Genomic DNA, 18,124 nt, shown 5'->3' on the forward strand with positions numbered 1-18,124 from the left:
ATAGAGTTCTCCCAATGACTATAGAGTCCTCCAACAGGCCTCAAGTCTTCCACTAGGCCTCAAGGCCTCCAATAGGCTTCAAGTCCTCCAACAGGCCTCAAGGCCTCCAACAGGCCTCAAGTCCTCCCAGCGACCATAGAGTCTAATGGGGGGGTCCTTGAGTCCTCCCAATGACCATAGAGTCCTCCCAATGACCATAGAGTCCTTCAACAGGCCTTGAGTCCTCCACTAGGCCTCAAGTCTTCCACTAGGCCTCAAGGCCTCCAACAGGCCTCAAGGCCTCCAATAGGCCTCAAGTCCTCCCAGCGACCATAGAGTCTAATGGGGGGTCCTCGAGTCCTCCCAACGACCATAGAGTCTTCCGTCTTCCTTTATAGGGTAGAGAGGACCAAGTGGACGTCAATCAAGAGCCCTTCGCCCATCAGGCTCCGGCCTCCGTCCCAAAGAGCTTCGAAGAGGCCGTCGCCATGTTGAGGCCTACAACCATTATAGGTCAGTGTGGGGCTGCTTATGGGGCTGCTTATGGGGCTGCCTATGGGGGCTGGGGGTCTATTGAGGCCTTTCTTAGGCTCCTATGGGGCCTAGTGAGGCCTTCTGAGGCCTAGTGAGGCCTATGGGGCCTACTTAGGGCCTATGGGGCCTAGTTAGGCCTTATGAGGCCTACTTAGGCCTTATGAGGCCTAGTTAGGCCTTATGAGGCTTAGTTAGGGCCTATGGGGCCTAGTGAGGCCTAGAGAGGCCTATGAGGCCTACTTAAGCCTTTGAGGCTTACTTAGGGCCTATGAGGCCTAGTTAGGGCCTATGAGGCCTAGTGAGCCCTATGAGGCCTATTGAGGCCTATGGGGCCTACTTAGGGCCTATGAGGCCTAGTTAGGGCCTATGGGGCCTAGTTAGGACCTATGGGGCCTACTTAAGGCCTATGAGGCCTAGTGAGGCCTATGAGGCCTAGTTAGGGCCTATGAGGCCTATTGAGGCCTATGAGGCCTACTTAGGCCCTATGAGACCTAGTGAGGCCTATGAGGCCTACTTAAGGCCTATGAGGCCTAGTGAGGCCTATGAGGCCTAGTTAGGGCCTATGGGGCCTAGTGAGGCCTCTCCCCCCCCTTCTCCCCCATTGGCTGACCATCTCCCTCCCCTCCTCCCCCATTGGCTGACTGTCACCCCCCCATCTTCCTTCTCCCCCATTGGCTGACTGATCCCCACCCCCCCTCCTCCATTGGCTGACCCCCTGCCTCCCCTCCTCCCCCCATTGGCTGACAGTCCCCTACTTCCTTCTTCCCCAATTGGCTGACCATCTCCCCCCCTTCCTTCTTCCCTATTGGCTGACCATCTCTCCTCCCTTTCTTCCCCCATTGGCTGACAATCTCCCTCCCCTCCTCCCCCATTGGGCTGACAGTCCCCTACTTTCTTCTTCCCCATTGGCTGGACCGTCCCCCTTCCTTCCTCCCCATTGGCCCGACTCTCCTCCCGTCTTCCTCCTCCCCTATTGGCTGAAACGATCCCCCCCCCCTCCCTTCCCCATTGGCTGACAGTCTCCCCCTCCTCCTCCCCCCATTGGCTGACAGTCCCCCCTTCTTTCTTCCCCATTGGCTGACCTATCCTCTCCCCCCTCCTCCCCCATTGGCTGACTGATCCCCCTCACCCCCCCCCCCCATCTTCCTTCTTCCCTATTGGCTGACAGTTCCCCCTTCCTTCTCCCCCATTGGCTGACCATCCTCTCCCTCCTCCTCCCCCCATTGGCCTGACAGTTCCCCCTTCCTCCCTCCCCATTGGCTGACCATCCTCCCCCCCCCTCCTTCCCCCATTGGCTGACAGTCTCCCCCCTCCCTCCTCCCCCATTGGCTGACAATCCCCCTTCCTCCTTCCCCATTGGCCGACCTCTCCTCCCGTCTTCCCTCCTCCACCATTGGCTGAACAATCCCCCCCCCTTCTTCCCCATTGGGCTGACCATCTCCCTCCCCTCTTCCCCCATTGGCTGACAGTCCCCCTTCTTTCTTCCCCATTGGCTGACCTATCCTCTCCCCCCTCTTCCCCCATTGGCTGAACCCCCCCCCCCCCCATCTTCCTTCTTCCCTATTGGCTGACAGATCCCCTACTTCCTTCTCCCCCATTGGCTGGACCATCCTCCCCCCTCCTCCTCCCCCATTGGCTGGACTGTTCCCCTTTCCTCCCTCCCCATTGGCTGACAGTCCCCCTTCCTCCCTCCCCATTGGGCTTGACCATCTCCCTCCCCTCCTCCCCCCATTGGCTGAACGATCCCCCCCCCTCCTCCTCTCCCATTGGCTGACCATCCCCCTTCCTCCCTCCCCATTGGCTGACCGTCCCCCTTCCTTCCTCCCCATTGGCTGACTCTTCTCCCGTCTTCCTCCTCCACCATTGGCTGAAACAATCCCCCCCCTTCTTCCCCATTGGCTGACCATCTCCCTCCCCTCTTCCCCCCATTGGCTGACAGTCCCCCTTCTTTCTTCCCCATTGGCTGACCTATCCTCTCCCCCCTCCTCCCCCATTGGCTGACTGATCCCCCCCCCCCCCCCCCATCTCCCCTTCTTCCCTATTGGCTGACAGATCCCCTACTTCCTTCTCCCCCATTGGCTGACCATCCTCTCCCTCCTCCTCCCCCATTGGCTGACAGTCCCCCTTCCTCCCTCCCCATTGGCTGACCATCCTCCCCCCCCCTCCTTCCCCATTGGCTGACAGTCTCCCCCTCCTCCTCCCCCATTGGCTGACAATCCCCCTTCCTCCTTCCCCAATTGGCCGACTCTCCTCCCGTCTTCCTCCTCCCCCCATTGGCTGACCATCCCCCTCCCCTCCTCCCCCATTGGCTGACAGTCCCCTACTTCCTTCTTCCCCATTGGCTAACCATCTCCCCTCCCCTTTCTCCTTCCTTCTCCCCCATTGGCTGACCCTTGCCTCCCCTCCTCCCCCATTGGCTAACCAATCCCCTCTCCTCCCTCCCCCATTGGCCGACTCCTCTCCCCCTATAGGCGTAGCAGGAGCCCGGGCGGCTCTTCACCCCCTTCGGTCCTGCACAAGATGGCCGCCATCAACGATCGACCAATCATCTTCGCCCTCAGCAACCCCACAGCCAAGGCGGAATGTACAGCACAGGAGGCCTATACTATAACGGAGGTGACCCTATAGACCCTATAGGGACCCTATAGACCCTATAGGGCCCTATATCCCTTATAGGGACCCTATAGACCCTATAGGGACCCTATATACCCTATGGGGCCCCTTATAGGGTCTCATATCCCTTATAGGGACCCCATATACCCTATAGGGCCCCTATATTCCCCTATAGAGCCCCTATATTCCTCTATAGGGGCCCCATATCCCCTATAGGGACCCCTTATAGGACCCCCATATCCCTTATAGGACCCCATATACCCTATAGAGCTCCCTATATCCCCCATAGAGCCCCTATATCCCCCATAGAGCCCCTATATCCCCTATAGGAGCCCCTATATTTTCCTATAGGGGCCGCTTATAGGACCCCATATCCCTTATAGGGTCCCATATCCCTTATAGGACCCCATATCCCCTATAGGACCCATTATAGGATCCTATATCCGTTTATACGACCCCATATCCCCCTATAGGGGCCCCTATCTCCCCCATGGGGGTCCCCATATCCCCTATAGGGCCCTATATAACCCTATAGGGACCCTATATACCCTATAGGGGCCCTATATACCCTATAGGGGCCCCTATATACCCTATGGGGTCCCTATATTCCCCTATAGGGGTCCCCTATATCCCCTATTAGAGTCCCTATATCCCCTAATAGGGTCCCCTATATACCCTATAGGGCCCCATATCCCTTTATAGGGGTCCCATATCCCCTATAGGGCCCTATATCCCCTATAGGGTCCCTATATGCCCTATAGGGCCCCTATATCCCCTATAGAGCCCCTATATCCCCTATAGAGCCCCTATATCCCCTATAGGGTCCCTATATCCCCTATGGGGTCCCTGTATTCCCTTATAGGGGACCCTATATCCCCTATAGGGCCCCATATCCCCTATGGGGCCCCTTATAGGGTCTCATATCCATTATAGGGCCCCTATATACCCCTATGGGGTCCCCTATATACCCTATGGGGGCCCCTATATCCCCTATAGGGGACCCTATATCCCCTATGGGGTCCCTATATTCCCTATAGAGCCCCTATATCCCCTATAGGGTCCCATATCTCTTATAGGGCCCCTTATAGGATCCCATATCCCCTACAGGGCCCCTATATTCCCCTATGGCGACCCTATATACCCTATGGGGTCCTATATACCCTATGGGGGACCCTATATACCCTATAGGGCCTCTATATACCCTATGAGATCCTATATACCCTATAGGGACCCTATATCCCCTATAGGGTCCCATATCCCCTATAGGGCCGCTTATAGGGTCCCCATATCCCTTATAGGACCCCCATATACCCTATAGGGGCCCCTATATCCCCTATAGAGCCCCCTATATCCTCTATAGGGCCCCCATATCCCCTATAGGACCCCTTATAGGGACCCCATATCCCTTATAGGACCCCATATAACCTATAGGGCCCCATATCCCCTATAGAGCCCCCTATATCCCCCATAGAGGCCCCTATATTTCCCTATAGAGCCCCTATATCCCCCTATAGGGCCGCTTATAGGGTCCCATATCCCTTATAGGGTCCCATATCCCTTATAGGGCCCCGTATCCCCTATAGGACCCCTTATAGGACCCCATATCCCTTATAGGGTCCCCATATCCCCTATAGAGCCCCTATATCCCCTATAGAGCCCCTTATAGGATCCTATATCCCTTATACGACCCCATATCCCCCTATAGGGCCCCTATCTCCCCTATGGGGACCCCATACACCCTATGGGGCCCCTATATCCCCTATGGGGTCCTATATTACCCTATGGGGACCCCTATATACCCTATGGGGTCCCCTATATCCCCTATGGGATCCCCTAATATCCCCTATAGGGTCCCATATCCCCTATAGGACCCCTTATAGGATCCTATATCCCTTATATGGACCCCATATCCCTTATAGGGCCCCATATACCCTATAGGGACCCCTTACAGGGACCCTATATCCCCTATAGGGTCCCTATATCCCCCATAGAGCCCCTATATACCCTATAGGGTCCCTATATCCCCTATAGGGGTCCCTATATCCCCCATAGGGCCCCTATATCCCCCATAGAGGCCCCTATATCCCCTATGGGGACCCCATATACCCTATAGGGTCCCCATAACCCCTATAGGGCCTCCTTATAGGGTCTCATATCCCTTATAGGACCCCATATCTCCTATAGGGCCCCTATATCCCCTATGGGGTCCCTATATCCCCTTATAGGGTCCCTATATCCCCTATAGGATCCCTATATCCCCTATGGGTCCCCTATATCCCCCTATGGGGCCCCCTATATCCCCTATAGGATCCCTATATCCCCTATGGGGTCCCCTATATCCCCTATGGGGCCCCTATATCCCCTATAGAGCTCCTATATCCCCTATAGAGCCCCTTATAGGACCCCCATATTCCCCTATAGGGCCCCAATATCCCTTATAGGGCCCCTTATAGGATCCTATATCCGTTATACGACCCCATATCCCCCTATAGGGCCCCTATCTCCCCCTATGGGGTCCCTATATCCCCTATGGGGTCCCTATATCCCCTATAGGGCCCCTATATCCCCTATAGGATCCCTATATCCCCTATGGGGTCCCCTATATCCCTTATAGGGTCCCCTATATCCCCCTATAGGGTCCCTATATCCCCTATAGGGTCCCTATATCCCCTATGGGGGTCCCCTATAATCTCTTATAGGGTCGCTGTCTGTTTTGCCAGCGGGAGCCCCTTCGATCCCGTGACCCTAAAAGACGGACGGACCTATAAAGCGGGACAAGGGAACAACGCTTATATCTTCCCAGGTCACCTATGGGGTCTTATGGGGTCTTATGGGGTCTTATGGGGTCTTATGGGGTCCTATAGGGTCTAATGAGTTCCTATGGGAGTTATGGGGTCCTATGGGGTCTTATGGGGGTTCTATGGGGTCCTATGGGGTCTTATGGGGGTCCTATGGGTCCTATGGGGTCTTATGGGGTCCTATGGGGTCTTATAGGGTCCCTATAGGGTTCTATGGGGTCTTATGGGGTCTTATGGGGTCCTATGGGGTTCTATGGGGTCTAATGGGGTCTTATGGGGGTCTAAATGGGGTTCTTATGGGGTCTAATAGGCTTCTATGGGGTACTATGGGGTCCTATGGGTTTCTATGGGGTCTTATGGGGGTCTTATGGGGGTCCTATGGGGTCTTATGGGATCCTATGGGGTCTTATGGGGTCCTATGGGGTCTTATGGGGTTCCTATTGGGTCTTATAGGATCCTATTGGGGTCTAATGGGCTCCTATGATGTCCTATGGGGTCTTTATGGGGTCCTTATGGGGTCTAATGGGGTCTCTATGGGGTCCTATGGGGTCTTATGGGGTTCTATGGGGTCTTATGGGGTCCTATAGGGTCTAATGGGGCCCCTATGGGGTCCTATGGGGTCTTATGGGTTTCTATGGGGTCTTATGGGGTCCTATGGGGTCTTATGGGGTCCCTATGGGGTCCTATGGGGTCTTATGGGGTTCCTATGGGGTTCTATGGGGTCTCTATGGGGTCTCTATACGGTCCTATGGGGTCTTATGGGATCCTATGGGGTCTTATGGGATTCCTATGGGGTCCTATAGGGTCCTATGGGGTCCTATGGGTCCTATGGGGTCTTATGGGGTCCTATGGGGTCTTATAGGGTCCTATAGGGTTCTATGGGGTCTTATGGGGTCTTATGGGGTCTAATGGGGTTTTTATGGGTCTTATGGGGTCTTATGGGGTCCTATGGGGTCTAATGGGGTCTTATGGGGTCTTATGGGGTCTAATGGGGTCTTATGGGGTCTTATGGCATTCTATTTGGGTCCCTATGGGGTCTCTATCGGGTTTTAATGGGGTCTTATGGGGTCCTATGGGGTTCTATGGGGGCCCTATGGGGTCCTATGGGTCTCTATGGGGTCCTATGGGGTCCTATGGGGGTCTATGGGGTTTCTATGGGGGGCCTATGGGGTCCTATGGGGCTCTATGGGGTTCTATGGGGTCTTATGGGGTCCTATGGGGTCTTATGGTGTTTCTATGGTGTCTTATGGGGTCTTATGGGGTCCTTATAGGGTCCTATAGGGTCCTATGGGGTCTTATAGGGGCTTATGCAGTCCTTTATAACATCCTATGGGGTCTAATGGGGTCTCTATGGGGTCTCTATGGGGTCTAATGGGGGTCCTATGGGGTCTAATGGGGTCTAATAGGGTTCTATGGGGTACTATGGGGTCCTATGGGGTCTAATGGGGTCCTATAGGGTCCTATGGGGTCTTATGGGGTCCTATGGGGTCTTATGGGGCCTTATAGGGTCTTATGGGATCTTATGGGGTCTTATGGGGTCTTATGGGGTCCCTATAGGGTTTCTATGGGGTCTTATGGGGTCCTATAGGGTTTCTATGGGGTCCTATGGGGTCTTATGGGGGTCTCTATAGGGTCCTATGGGGTTCTCTATGGGGTCCCTATCCATTATAGGGGTGGCCCCTGGCCGTCATATTGAGGCAGCGTGAGGCACATCAGCGGGACCGCGTCTTCCTGGAGGCCGCAAAGGTGAGATCTATGGGGCTCTATGGGGCTCTATGGGGCGCTATGGGGCTCTATGGGGCGCTATGGGGCGCTATGGGGTCTCTATGGGTCTCTATGGGGCTCTATGGGGTTCTATGGGTCTCTATGGGGCTCTATGGGGTTTCTATGGGGCTCTATGGGGTTCTATGGGGGCTCTATGGGTCTCTATGGGGTCTCTATGGGTCTCTATGGGGATCTATGGGGCGCTATGGGGTCCATATGGGGTTCTATGGGTATAGGGCTCTATGGGGCTCTATGGGGCTCTATGGGTCTCTATGGGTCTCTATGGGGCTCTATGGGGCGCTATGGGTCTCTATGGGGTTCTATGGGGCTCCATTGAGTTCTATGGGGGGGTCTATGGGGCTCTATGGGGTCTCTATGGGTCTCTATGGGTTTCTATGGGGCTCTATGGGGTCTCTATGGGGCTCTATGGGGCTCTATGGGGTCACTATGGGGCCCCATGGGGTCTATGGGTCTCTATGGGGTCTCTATGGGGCTCTGTGGGGCTCTATGGGGCTCTATGGGTTTCTATGGGGCTCTATGGGGCTCTATGGGTCTCTATGGGGCTCTATGGGGCGCTATGGGTCTCTATGGGGCCCCATTGCTTTCTATGGGGCTCTATGGGGCACTATGGGGGTCTATGTGGGTCTATGAGGCTCTATGGGTCTATGGGGGGGCCTATAGGGTTCTATGGGGGTCTATGGGGTCTCTATGGGGCTCTATGGGGCTCTATGGGGTTCTATGGGGCTCTATGGGATCTCTATGGGGCTCTATGGGGCTCTATGGGGCTCTATGGGATCTCTATGGGTCTCTATGGGGCTCTATGGGGTCCTATGGGTCTCTATGGGGTCCTATGGGGCTCTATGGGGCTCTATGGGTCTCTATAGGGCTCTATGGGCTCTATGGGGTCTCTATGGGTCTCTATGGGTCTCTATGGGTCTCTATGGGGCTCTATGGGGTTCTATGGGGCTCTATGGGGCTCTATGGGGATCTATGGGCTCTATGGGGTCCTATGGGGCCCCATTCCTTTCTATGGGGTCTCTATGGGTCTCTATGGGTCTCAGTGGGGTTCTATGGGTCTCTATGGGGTCTCTATGGGTCTCTATGGGGCTCTATGGGTCTCTATGGGGTCTCTATGGGGCTCTATGGGGCTCTATGGGGTCCTATGGGGCTCTATGGGGCCCATTGCTTTCTATGGGTCTCTATGGGGTCTCTATGGGGCTCTATGGGGCTCTATAGGTCTCTATGGGGCTCTATGGGTCTCTATGTGGGTCTATGGGGCTCTATGGGTCTCTATGGGGGCTCTATGGGGCTCTATGGGGTCTATGGGTCTCTATGGGGCTCTATGGGTCTCTATGGGGTCTCTATGGGGCGCTATGGGGCTCTATGGGTCTCAATGGGTCTCTATGGGGCTCTATGGGGTTATATGGGTCTCTATGGGTCTCTATGGGTCTCTATGGGTCTCTATGGGTCCCAATGGGGTTCTATGGGGTCTATGGGTCTCTATGGGTCCCTATGGTCTCTATGGGCTCTATGGGTCTCTATGGGGCTCTATGGGGTCCTATGGGGCTCTATGGGGCGCTATGGGGCTCTATGGGGCTCTATGGGGTCTATGGGGCTCTATGGGTCTCTATGGGGTCTCTATGGGTCTCTATGGGGCGCTATGGGGCTCTATGGGGCTCTATAGGGTCCTATGGGTCTCTATGGGTCTCTATGGGTCTCTATGGGGTCTCTATGGGGCTCTATGGGGCTCTATGGGGCTCTATGGGGTCTCTATGGGTCTCTATGGGTCTCTATGGGTCTCTATGGGGTCTCTATGGGTCTCTATGGGTCTCTATGGGTCTCTATGGGGTCTCTATGGGGCTCTATGGGGTCTCTATGGGGCTCTATGGGTCTTTATGGGGCTCTATGGAGTCTCTATGGGTCTCTATGGGGTCTATGGGTCTCTATGGGGTCTCTATGGGTCTCTATGGGGCTCTATGGGGCTCTATGGGGTCTCTATGGGTCTCTATGGGGCTCTATGGGTCTCTATGGGGCTCTATGGGGCTCTATGGGGTTCTATGGGGCTCTATGGGGCCCCATTGCTTTCTATGGGTCTCTATGGGGCTCTATGGGGTCTCTATGGGGCTCTATTGGTCCCAATGGGATCTATGGGCTCTATGGGGCTCTATGGGGCTCTATGGGTCTCTATGGGGCTCTATGGGGTCTATGGGGCGCTATGGGACCCAATGGGATCTATGGGGGTCTATGGGTGTCTATGGGGTCTCTATGGGGCTCTATGGGGTCTCTATGGGGTCTCTATGGGGTCTCTATGGGGCTCTATTGGTCCCAATGGGATCTATGGGGCTCTATGGGTCTCTATGGGACTCTATGGGCTCTATGGGGTCTCTATGGGGTCCTATGGGGTCCTATGGGGCTCTATGGGGCCCCATTGCTTTCTATGGGGCTCTATGGAGCGCTATGGGTCACAATGGGATCTATAGGTGTCTATGGGGTCTCTATAGGTCTCTATGGGGGCTCTATGGGTCTCTATGGGGTCTCTATGGTCTCTATGGGCTCTATGGGGTCTCTATGGGGCTCTATGGGTCTCTATGGGGTCCCTATGGGGTCTCTATGGGTCTCTATGGGTCCCTATGGGGTTCTATGGGGCTCTATGGGCTCTATGGGGCTCTATGGGGTCTCTATGAGGCTCTATGGGATCTCTATGGGTCTCTATGGGGCTCTATGGGGTCCTATGGGTCTCTATGGGGTCCTATGGGGCTCTATGGGGCTCTATGGGGTCTATGGGGTCTCTATGGGGCTCTATGGGTCTCTATGGGGTCTCTATGGGGTCCTATGAGGCTCTATGGGTTCTATGGGTCTCTATGGGGCTCTATGGGTCTCTATGGGGTCACTATGGGGCCCCATTGGGTTCTATGGGTCTCTATGGGGTCTCTATGGGTCTCTATGGGTCTCTATGGGGCTCTATGGGGTCTCTATGGGTCTCTATGGGTCTCTATGGGGATCTATGGGGTCTCTATGGGGTCTCTATGGGGCTCTATGGGTCTCTATGGGTCTCTATGGGGATCTATGGGGTCTCTATGGGGTCTCTATGGGGCTCTATGGGTCTCTATGGGTCTCTATGGGTCTCTATGGGTCTCTATGGGGCTCTATGGGGTCTATGGGGCGCTATGGGACCCAATGGGATCTATGGGTCTCTATGGGGTCTCTATGGGGCTCTATGGGGCTCTATGGGGTCCTATGGGGCTCTATGGGGCTCTATGGGTCTCTATGGGGTCTCTATGGGGTCTATGGGTCTCTATGGGTTCTCTATGGGCTCTATGGGTCTCTATGGGGCTCTATGGGGCTCCATTGAGTTCTATGGGGGGTCTATGGGTCTCTATGGGGTCTCTATGGGACTCTATGGGGCTCTATGGGTCTCTATGGGTCTCTATGGGTCTCTATGCGTCTCTATGGGGCTCTATGGGTCTCTATGGGGCTCTATGGGTCCCAATGGGATCTATAGGACTCTATGGGGCGCTATGGGGTCTATGGGGGGTCTATAGGGCTCAATGGGGTTCTATGGGACTCTATGGGGCGCTATGGGTCCCAATGGGATCTTTAGGGCTCTATGGGGTTCTATGGGGCTCTATGGGGCTCTATGGTGCTCTATGGGGCTCTATGGGGCTCTATGGGTCTCTATGTGGGTCTATGGGGTTCTATGGGGCTCTATGGGTCTCTATGGGTCCCAATGGGCGTCCCCCTTGCTGTCCTCCTATAGGCTCTGACGGATCAGCTGAGCCAATCAGATTTGGAGGAGGGCCGCCTCTACCCGCCATTGGCCAACATCCGCGAGGTCTCCATCTCCATTGCCGTCAAGGTGACCCCATAGATCCCTATAGGACCCTATAGACCCTATAGGACCCCATAGATCCCTATAGGACCCCATAGACCCTATGTGACCCCATAGATCCCTATAGGTCCCCATAGACCCTATGTGACCCCATAGACCCTATGTGACCCCATAGATCCCTATAGGACCCCATAGACCCTATAGGACCCCATAGATCCCTATAGGACCCTATAGACCCTATAGGACCCCATAGATCCCTATAGGACCCTATAGACCCTATGTGACCCCATAGATCCCTATGTGACCCCATAGATCCCTATAGGACCCCATAGCCCCCCATATAACCCCATATTACCCCATATCCCCCTATAGACCCCATATAACCCCATATAACCTCATATAACCCCATATAACCCCATATACCCCCATATAACCCCATATACCCCCATATAACCCCATATACCCCCATATAACCCCATATAACCCCATATAACCCCTATATCCCCCCTATCTAGACCCATAGCCCCATATCTAACCCCATAGACCCCATATAACCCCATAGCCCCCCATATAACCCCATAGACCCCATATAACCCCATAGCCCCCCCATATAACCCCATAGACCCCATATAACCCCATATCTAACCCCAGAGCCCCCCATACCCCCCTATATCCCCCATATACCCCTATATAACCCCTATATCCCCCCTATCTGGCCCCATAGCCCCATATCTAACTCCATAGACCCCATATAACCCCATATCTAACCCCATATCCCCCTATATCCCCCCATATAACCCCATATAACCCCATATAACCCCATATACCCCCATATAACCCCATATACCCCCATATAACCCCATATAACCCCATAGACCCCCATATAACCCCATATACCCCCATATAACCCCATATAACCCCATAGACCCCCATAGCTCCCTATATAACCCCTATATCTCCTCATAGACCCCATATAACCCCATATCTAACCCCATATCCCCCCATAGACCCCCATATACCCCATATATAACCCCATAGCCCCCTATATATCCCCCTATATCCCCCCAATATCCCCCCATATCCCCCCCATAGCCCCATATCTGACCCCATAGCCCCCTATATCACCCCATAGACCCCATATAACCCCATATAACCCCATATCTAACCCCATATCCCCCTATAGACCCCCTATATCCCTCTATATCCCCCTATATCCCCCCTATCTAGCCCCATAGCCCCATATCTAACCCTATAGCCCCCTATATCACCCCATATAACCCCATAGACCCCATATCTAACCCCATATCCCCCCATAGCCCCCATATAACCCCATATCTAACCCCATAGACCCCATAGCCCCCTATATAACCCCATAGACCCCATATCCCCCCTATATCCCCCCTATATAACCTCATAGCCCCCCATATAACCCCATATAACCCCATATCTAACCCCATAGACCCCTATATCCCCCCATATAACCCCTATATACCCCATATACCCCTATATCCCCCCATATACCCCCTATATACCCCCTATCTAACCCCATATACCCCCATATAACCCCATAGCCCTCCATATCCCCCCATATAACCCCATATCCCCCCATAGCCCCCTATATCCCCCTTTATCCCCCCCATAGCCCCATATCTGATCCCATAGCCCCCTATATCCCCCCATAGACCCCAAATAACCCCCATATAACCCCATATACCCCCTATATCCCCCCATATAACTCCATATAACCCCATAAAACCCCATATACCCCCTATATCACCCCATACCCCCCCATATAACCCCATATACCCCCCATATACCCCCATATAACCCCATATACCCCCTATATAACCCCATATAACCCCATATACCCCCTATATCACCCCATATAACCCCATAGACCCCCATATACCCCCTATATCACCCCATAGACCCCCATATCATATCATATACCCCCATACAACCCCATATAACCCCATATAACCCCATATAACCCCCATATAGCCCCATATCTAACCCCATAGACCCCATATAACCCCATATCTAACCCCATAGGCCCCCATATACCCCCTATATAACCCCATATAACCCCATATAACCCCATATACCCCCCATATAACCCCCTATATCCCCCCTATCTAGCCCCATAGCCCCATATCTAACCCCATAGACCCCATATAACCCCATAGACCCCCATATACCCCCTATATCACCCCATAGACCCCCATATAACCCCATATACCCCCTATATCCCCCCATAGACCCCATATAACCCCATATCTAACCCCATAGACCCCATATAACCCTATAGCCCCCTATATCACCCCATATAACCCCATAGCCCCCTATATAACCCCATATAACCCCTATATCCCCCCTATCTAGCCCCATAGCCCCTATATAACCCTATATAACCCCATATACCCCCCATATAACCCCATAGCCCCCTATATATCCCCCTATATCCCCCCATATCTCCCTATATAACCCCTATATCACCCCATAGCCCCCCATATAACCCCATATAACCCCATATATCCCCATATAATCCCATATCTAGCCCCATAGCCCCCTATATCACCCCTATATCCCCCCATAGCCCCCTATATCCCCCCATATCCCCCCGTGTCCCTTCTATATAACCCCTATATCACCCCATATAACCCTATAGACCCCCATATACCCCCTATATCACCCCATAGGCCCCCATATACCCCCTATATCACCCCATATAACCCCATATAATCCCATATACCCCCCATATAACGCCATATCTAGCCCCATAGCCCCCTATATACCCCCATCTAACCCCATCTAACCCCATATAACCCCATATACCCCCATATAACCCCATCTAACCCCATATAACCCCATATACCCCCCATATAACCCCATATCTAGCCCCATATCCCCCTATAGACCCCATATAACCCCATAGACCCCATATACCCCCTATATAACCCCATACAACCCTATGGCAGGTGATGGAGTTCCTCTACGCCAATGGGATGGCTTTCCATTACCCCCTATATCACCCCATAGCCCCCCATAGCCCCCCATATAACCCCATATAACCCCATATCCCCCTATAGACCCCATATAACCCCATATACCCCCATATAACCCCATATACCCCCCATATAACCCCATATAACCCCATATCCCCCTATATCCCCCCATATACCCCCTATATATCCCCTCTCTAACCCCATAGCCCCCCATATAACCCCATATCTAACCCCATAGATCCCATATACCCCCATATAACCCCATATAACCCCATAGACCCCATAGACCCCATATAACCCCATAGACCCCATATAATCCCATAGACCCCCATATAACCCCATATAACCCCATAGACCCCTATCTGGCCCCATAGCCCCCCATATAACCCCCTATACCCCCCCATATACCCCCTATATACCCCCTATATCCCCCCATAGCCCCACATATAACCCCATATCCCCCTATCTAGCCCCATAGCCCCCCATATACCCCTATATCCCCCCTATCTAACCCCATAGACCCCATATAACCCCATATAACCCCATATCTAGCCCCATAGCCCCCTATATAACCCCTATACCCCCCCATATACCCCCATATACCCCCATATACCCCCTATCTGACCCCATAGCCCCCTATATCCCCCCATAGACCCCATATAACCCCCTATCATGCCCCATAGCCCCCTATATCCCCCCATAGCCCCCATATATAACCCCATATAACCCCATATAACCCCATATCTAACCCCATATCCCCCCATATACCCCCCATATAACCCCATAGACCCCCATATACCCCCATATAACCCCATATACCCCCCATATAACCCCATATAACCCCATATACCCCCTATATCACCCCATATAACCCCATAGACCCCCATATACCCCCTATATCACCCCATAGACCCCCATATCATATCATATACCCCCATACAACCCCATATAACCCCATATAACCCCATATAACCCCTATATCCCCCCTATCTTGCCCCATAGCCCCTGTATAACCCCATATCTAACCCCATATTCCCCTATAGACCCCATATAACCCCATATCTAAGCCCATAGCCCCCTATATATCCCCCTATATCCCCCCATATCCCCCTATATAACCCCATATAACCCCATATACCCCATAGCCCCCCATATACCCCCTATATGACCCCATAGCCCCCCATATAACCCCATATACCCCCTATATAACGCCTATATCGCCCTATATACCCCCTATCTGGCCCCATATCCCCCCATAGACCCCATATAACCCCATATCTAGCCCCATAGCCCCCTATATCCCCCCATATAACCCCTATATCACCCCATAGCCCCCTATATACCCCCTATATCCTCCCATAGCCCCCTATCTAGCCCCATAGCCCCCTATATAACCCCTATACCCCCCCATATACCCCCATATCCCCCCATATACCCCCTATCTGACCCCATAGCCCCCTATATCCCCCCATAGACCCCATATAACCCCCTATCATGCCCCATAGCCCCCTATATCCCCCCATAGCCCCCATATATAACCCCATATAACCCCATATACCCCCATATAACCCCATATCCCCTCATAGACCCCATATAACCCCATAGCCCCCTATATCCCCCTATATCTCCCCATATAACCCCATATAACCCCATATAACCCCATATAACCCCATATACCCCCATAGACCCCCATATACCCCCTATATGACCCCATAGACCCCATATCTAACCCCATATCCCCCCATAGCCCCCATATAACCCCATATCTAACCCCATAGACCCCATATCTAACCCCATAGACCCCATATAACCCCATATAACCCCATAGCCCCCCATATAACCCCATATAACCCCATATCCCCCCATATAACCCCATATAACCCCATATCTAACCCCATATCCCCCTATAGACCCCATGTAACCCCATATCTAACCCCATAGACCCCATATAACCCCATATCTAACCCCATATCCTTCTATATCCCCCCATATACCCCCTATATCCCCCCTATCTAACCCCATAGCCCCCTATATAACCCCATATAACCCCATATAACCCCATATAACCCTATATCCCCCCTATCTAACCCCATATACCCCCTATATGACCCCATATAACCCCATATAACCCCATATACCCCCTATATCCCCCCATATACCCCCCATATAACCCCATATAACCCCATATCTAACCCCATATCCCCCTATAGACCCCATATAACCCAATAGCCCCCATATAACCCCATACACCCCCATATAACCCCAAATAACCCCATATCTAACCCCATAGCCCCCTATATAACCCCATAGCCCCCCATATAACCCCATATAACCCCCTATATCCCCCCTATCTATCCTCATAGCCCCATATCTAACCCCATAGACCCCATATAATCCCATAGCCCCCCATCTAACCCCATGTAACCCCATAGAACCCCATATACCCCCCATATAACCCCATAGAACCCCATAGCCCCCCATAGCCCCCCATATAACCCCATAGACCCCTATATAACCCCTATACCCCCCATAGACCCCATATCTAACCCAATAGCCCCCTATATAACCCCATAGACCCCCATATAATCCCATATAACACTCTATATCCCCCATATCTAACCCCATAGCCCCCTATATACCCCCATAGCCCCCCATATAACCCCATATAACCCCATATCCCCCTATAGACCCCATATAACCCCATATAACCCCATCTAACCCCATGTAACCCTATGGCAGGTGATGGAGTTCCTCTACGCCAATGGGATGGCTTTCCATTACCCCCTATATCACCCCATAGCCCCCCATAGCCCCCCATATACCCCCTATATCCCCTCATAGCCCCCCATATAACCCCATAGACCACCTATATAACCCCATATAACCCCATATAACCCCATATACCCCCTATATAACCCCATAGACCCCATATAACCCCATATACCCCCATAGACCCCCATATACCCCCTATATCACCCCATAGTCCCCCATAGAACCCCATAGAACCCCATAGAACCCCATATAACACCATAGCCCCCTATATCCCCCCATAGCCCCCATATAATCCCATATAACACCCAATATCCCCCCTATCTAGCCCCATAGCCCCATATCTAACCCCATAGACCCCATATCCCCCCATATAACCCCATATACCCCCTATATCACCCCATAGCCCCCCATATAACCCCATATAACCCCATATACCCCCTATATCCCCCCATATAACCCCATATAACCCCATATAACCCCATATAACCCCATATAACTCCATATACCCCCATATAACCCCATATAACCCCTATATAACCCCATGTAACCCTATGGCAGGTGATGGAGTTCCTGTACGCCAATGGGATGGCTTTCCATTACCCGGAGCCCAATGACAAGGAAGCTTACATCCGCTCCAAGGTCTGGACCAGCCAATACGAATCCTTCGTGCCCGACGTCTATGATTGGCCGAGCCCAGAGAAGCATTGACGGCCACTTCCGGTTCCGGTGGGGGGGCTGGGGCGCACTTCCGGGTTCTTAGGACCCCATTTCCGGCTATTTTGACCCCATTTCCGTCTATTTTGACCCCATTTCCGGCTTTTCTGACCCAC

The 18,124-nt window shown here is 52.9% G+C and overlaps 1 protein-coding gene across 1 annotated transcript in view; it reads left to right on the forward strand.

Annotated features, from left to right (window-relative positions):
* ME2 (malic enzyme 2) overlaps positions 1-18,124 on the forward strand; it is a 32,310-nt gene extending 14,186 nt beyond the window's left edge. Inside the window, 7 exon segments of the mRNA XM_072359151.1 lie at positions 378-496; positions 2,991-3,129; positions 5,826-5,837; positions 5,839-5,961; positions 7,632-7,670; positions 11,446-11,544; positions 17,853-18,124. Of these exon segments, the coding sequence (XP_072215252.1) occupies positions 378-496; positions 2,991-3,129; positions 5,826-5,837; positions 5,839-5,961; positions 7,632-7,670; positions 11,446-11,544; positions 17,853-18,002 (681 nt within the window). The 3' untranslated portion in view covers positions 18,003-18,124.

The sequence above is a fragment of the Excalfactoria chinensis genome, chromosome Z, assembly GCF_039878825.1.
Source record: "Excalfactoria chinensis isolate bCotChi1 chromosome Z, bCotChi1.hap2, whole genome shotgun sequence".
NCBI classification, from domain to species: Eukaryota; Metazoa; Chordata; class Aves; order Galliformes; family Phasianidae; genus Excalfactoria; species Excalfactoria chinensis.